Consider the following 5,291-nt stretch of genomic DNA (forward strand, 5'->3'; position numbering starts at 1 on the left):
CCACTAAAGTTGGGCATGACCCTCGAAGTGATGCTTGAATTGAGTAAGAAAAGGTGTGTTGTGTCGAGCTTGTGTCGATCTACTATATCTACATATGGCTCTACTCACATGTCGCGCCACGCTAGTGAGCCCCTTAATAACTTTTAGATATTTTGTTAATTGGTTAACAATGACTGTCATGTTCTTTTTTGGATCACATCAAATTTCAAGAATGATGATTTTTCACAGCCCATTGTCATTCCACTTGTGTCGTGCTAGACTTATAACGGGCTTATATTTGGTCTTGTTTTATAGCGTCGGGTCTAAGCATCTAGAGTGCACCCCAAGTCCCCAACCCATGCCTAGCTCACGTAGCTTAGACAAAGGTTATTGAAGGATTAAAGGAAGAGAGATTGTAAATTTGTAACTTTAGGATATACCGATATAAGTTGGGATACAAAAATGACAAGTAGTAGTCATTTGATTCATTTCAATCCTTTATTTGATTGCCTTTTAAGAACAAGTAATAATTTGGGCCAATCTTACTCTTATAAATTTTTCGTGCCTACACTTACCATTTCAAAACTAATAGGGCATCCAACACTTACTTTACCAAATTTAAAAAGTTTAAATATAACTCTTATACTCACAGGTTTCATCCCTTTATATCAATTAAAAAACCTTTTATTATAGTATTCCGTAGTAGTTTTCATCATTTTTATCCGTTTTCTTTTAGTTGCAATGTTTTCTTTTGAAGTTGTAAATATTTTGTGATGTGAATTATGAGAGTAAATTGATTTTTGTAGCGAATGCACCTACGGGCCTAGAACAGTAGAACGGTTGATCCCAGTCTTTTTATAGGAGTTTCTATGAAGATCTAGGAATTATAAACATTAGGAATTCTGCTTTAGCATATGGAAACTGCAATCAATTTTGTAAATGGAGAAATAATCATCTAAACTAGAAAGGAAGCAGATGTTACTTGAAAATAGCCGAAAACTCTCAATGCATAAATAACACAATCTTTATCATTCATTCAAAAGTACAAAGAAAACATATCTGGAGCATTTATTACATAACACAGAAATAGCACAAAAATAAAGATTTGAGAATGGTAAAAGAAACAAATGGTGTATGTGTTCTAATGAGTATGATCCGCTGTATGTTTTTTTGAATTCTAGAAATCAATTACTCGCTTCCCTTGAGCTTCTTTGTGATGGTAGCAATGTACTTCCCCTGGTGGAAAGCCTGCTGCAATTCGAGCTCTGTTGGCTGCCTTGAACCATCTCCTGCGAAAGTTCCAGCACCATAGGGGCTTCCACCCTTCACATTCTCCATCTCAAACATGCCAGCACCAAATGTGTAGCCGATTGGGACAAAGATCATTCCGTGGTGAGTTAATTGAGTGATGGCGGTCAAGCTGTTGACAAGCATCATCTAAATTAGTACGAAAGTGTATATTTTGAAAAGAATGATAAACAATGTCATGACACAATAGGGGACTTACGCAGTGGTTTCTTGTCCACCACCTTGGGATCCAGTGCTAAAGAATAGTCCAGCAGGCTTTCCAGCAAGTTCCTGAGTCCTCCAAAGACCCCCGGTTGCATCGAGGAAGGCCTTAAATTGGGCAGCCATCATTCCGAATCTTGTAGGGAAGCCAAATATAAAGCCATCAGCTTCAGGTAGCTCACTTGGAGAAATTATTGGAGCATCGCTCTTTGCTGGTGCACTCATCTTACCAAGTACCTCATCTGACAGTATCTCAGGTACCTGTTTCATACATCTCAGCAAAGTCAAATACACGTAACTACAGATGGGGCTAGCAAGATAGGAAAGCGTAAAAGCAGCCCAGCTTGACTTAGGAATGTCTGACTGCCACAGTAGAAGGTAAGTGAGCGAATAAGGTAGGACTAATGACCTACACGCCGTGATATTAGCAGGAAGGTAATAAGCTAGAAGGTTTACAACAAGATGGTAATTAACTTCAGTTAATTAGAAGAAAACAATGACAAACCAGTGGAGAAGTTAGACCGAGGCAATAATATTGGAAGCTTCATCAGCAATAGGAATATACAAAATGAGCGATATTGCAAGAAAGAGAATACATCTAAGTAACTCCAGAACCTGTATCACCACCTCACACAGACACAGCAATAAACTTTACATGATTGTGTCTCCGTCAAATCAGATTCATTATATTAGAGTCGCCACTGATTATGTAGAACACTCTCAACACTACAGCTACTGACTACTGATGATGGTTTGGGAGTACTATACAGGAAATAATTTCAGTGTATAGCAATCAAATAATGCTTCTGAAAACAAGAACTGTAAGAAACCTTTTCTTTCCAAAACTTGGATAACTTGTACTCCGTAATAAATAGCTAGAAGAGTTTCACTACATGATCTATACTAGTCCAGCTATTTCAAAAGACGGTTCAGCTAAAATTAGCCAGTTTCACTTGCATTTTGCACCAGTCAAACAAAATTGAAGAAGGTTAACAAGAACATCTGATGTTTACCTGCCAGAGTTTTGCATCTACACCTTCTACTGATGCAGCTCCTTTTTGGATCTCCTCTGCTAGCTTGTGTACGTGTCCGTACATAGAATAATATCTGTAAACCACATAGAACTTATGTTAACAACCTCAAACTCTCAAAATACTTTCACAAGACAAATCGAGGCAATAACAGTCTAATGTTAATGACACATGCTAATTTCAAATCTTTTGGTCAATTAACGCGGTGATTAGTCTGTTATCCAAACATGTAAGGAGTATAAGTCTAAATGTTAATGAAAGAAACAGGGTCATGAAGTCAATAGATTTCTAATCCAAATTCCAGGTGAATACATTTTTTTTATACATCAGGTCAAACCTTTGACTCTTAAATCAATAGATTTCAAATCCAAATCTGGTTTTTGCCAACTACAACTGATATGTAATCATTAAAACTGATATTTTCTTATTTTTGTCAAATTTAGTCAGTTATTTTACTAAAACTGATTTCCAAAATAGATCGCACAAATCATTAATTGGTTAATCCAAAAAGTCAAAAGTTAATCATAATCTGTGCATGAATGCATATACGAGTATATGACAAAATAATTGAAATATACAACGAACCTTAAAGATTATAAATAGGAAAATGATAAATGCAGTCGTCTTAGGATTGCATTACTTGCACATAAAAAGATCATCAAGGAATAACTAAGAACCATAGCTTTTTTGGTGTTTAAAGAGCCACAAGGGCGGGGGTGAGAATCGATCTCAGGATCTCCTGGAATCGGGAGGGAAGCTCTAACAACTTGAGCTATCCCTCACTCTCAAGAACTATAGCTTTAATAATACCAATCAGTGAGTGATTTTTTCATATATTTTCAAACTTTACTCCCTCCGTCCCTAAATTACATTCTAAATGAGAGAAATAGGAATATAATTTAGGGACGAAGGGAATACCATTTTATGTACTCCTATGTGATATACTCGTTCCATACAATATTAAGCATAATCAAGAGTTAGTAGTTCTAATTTACAAGTTGCTTTGTCATCCATTTCTAAATTAATATACTCTATACAATATTGGAAAATATATACATATACGAAGTATATTTTATTTTCCTATGTCCGGTGGTATGGGTGGTATTAATCATTACCAAAAAATAACATTACACATTTGTAAGGCAATAATTGAGCATATTAAATTCTTTGTGAAATAAACTTCTGAAAGTACATCTCAGATCTCCAAATACCAAAGATTCAAAGAACTAAAATTCACCTCAATCGAAATTACTAGCACCATTTAACACTAAGAAAAATAATGTGTACTTGTATACCAAGTATATCAAGTCTCTAATACGTTCATCATTTAGACTTTTACCATACTCATACAATCACATTTGACCATACTTGGTGAATAAAATACTCCATATAAAGAAAACGTGGAATCTTGTAGATTCAGCTCCCAATTTGAAATATTAGGAAGCTACTCAAATTCAAATGGACCGGATGTGTGTTTTTGACATAAAATACAAGGTTCTCTTAGGGCCTGTTTATATTTACTCAACTGAGCTGAACCTGAACTGAACTGAAAAATTAAAATGCATAAAACTAAACTGAACTGATTAGATCTGAACTGAACTGATTGGAGCTGAACTGAACTGAAAATAAGTAAATATGAACAGGTCCTTAGACTCTTAGTGAAATAGTATTTTCATAAATAAACCAATAATTTTATCCAATCACAATCAAATGTAGAGCCCACAACAGAGAAACCAGAGTAAGCTCGTCGTGTTTTAACGTTTATAAAATTTATACTATTATGACAAAAGTTAATATATATTATCTTCGTTTTTTTTAATTAAACAATTTTACACTATTCACAAACTATACTTTGATTAACTTTTATGATTTATACAAAGTATATTTTTTTAATATTTTTTTTTTTATATAATTTTACAATGTCAATAATTAGAGGTATTAAACGTTCAAATAGTGTATAACATACTCCATAGATAGAATTTAAAAAAAAAAAAAAAAAAAAGTTACTTCATATATTCTAGACTAAACTCCTAAGTTAGGTAGGTAGAGATTTTATAAGGAGATAAAAGTGGGGTTTAAATATTTTAACTAAGATAAAGTAAAGAATATGCATAGTGGCCTAGTGGGTGGGTCAAACTTCATAAAAATGCTAACAGAATAGAAATTCATAGAACGGCCCAAAATAGAAAATACTGTAAAAACTACAGTAGTAAAACTTTATGAAATACAAACAGATCAAAATGGAAAGTGAGTAGAACTTCATTACGATCATCTCGATCGTTGACAAAAACAATCAAAGCAAACAAATAGCATTTCAATAAAACATAAAATTCATTAATCAAAACAACAACAAAAATAATATTAAAAAAGAGGAGAGTAAAAGAGAATCATACACAATGTAAACTTTGGTTGCCATTGAAAAAGAATGAATTGACTCGGAGTTTCTCTGTCTAAAAATTTAGTTAAAAAAATGAATGAATTTGTGAAGTGATTGAAATGAGATGCGTTGACGAGAAGGAAAGGGAAAGTGGGTGGGATATTTATAGTAGGAGTAGCCCACTTTCAATTACCAATTAATTGGAATTTGGTAATTAAATGATTTTGGGTGATTAGTTGCTGTAATTAGAGATTTAATCCATAAACGACGCCGTCTTGAGGGGGTAGCTAGCAGCTGGCTTGTTTTGATTTGGATCTTTGAAAGTTTTTGAATGATGCCATCACTCTGTCACGCTTATCCATCATCATGTCATTCACCGTCACTTCTCTTCCAAG

General features: G+C 34.0%; 1 protein-coding gene across 1 annotated transcript; it reads right to left on the bottom strand.

The window, feature by feature from the left end:
* Window positions 1–957: 957 nt before the first annotated feature.
* Window positions 958–5,059, bottom strand: LOC110684421 (NAD(P)H dehydrogenase (quinone) FQR1-like). The gene is made up of 4 exons (XM_021860882.1): window positions 4,913–5,059; window positions 2,502–2,595; window positions 1,487–1,749; window positions 958–1,399 (listed from the first exon to the last, which is right to left on the bottom strand). Exons 1-4 carry the CDS (start codon window positions 4,933–4,935, stop codon window positions 1,168–1,170), a joined length of 612 nt encoding a protein of 203 aa, XP_021716574.1. The 5' UTR covers window positions 4,936–5,059; the 3' UTR covers window positions 958–1,167.
* Between the last annotated feature and the right edge of the window lie 232 nt (window positions 5,060–5,291).

This window comes from Chenopodium quinoa, unplaced genomic scaffold (genome assembly GCF_001683475.1).
Source record: "Chenopodium quinoa cultivar QQ74 unplaced genomic scaffold, ASM168347v1, whole genome shotgun sequence".
NCBI classification, from domain to species: domain Eukaryota; kingdom Viridiplantae; phylum Streptophyta; class Magnoliopsida; order Caryophyllales; family Amaranthaceae; genus Chenopodium; species Chenopodium quinoa.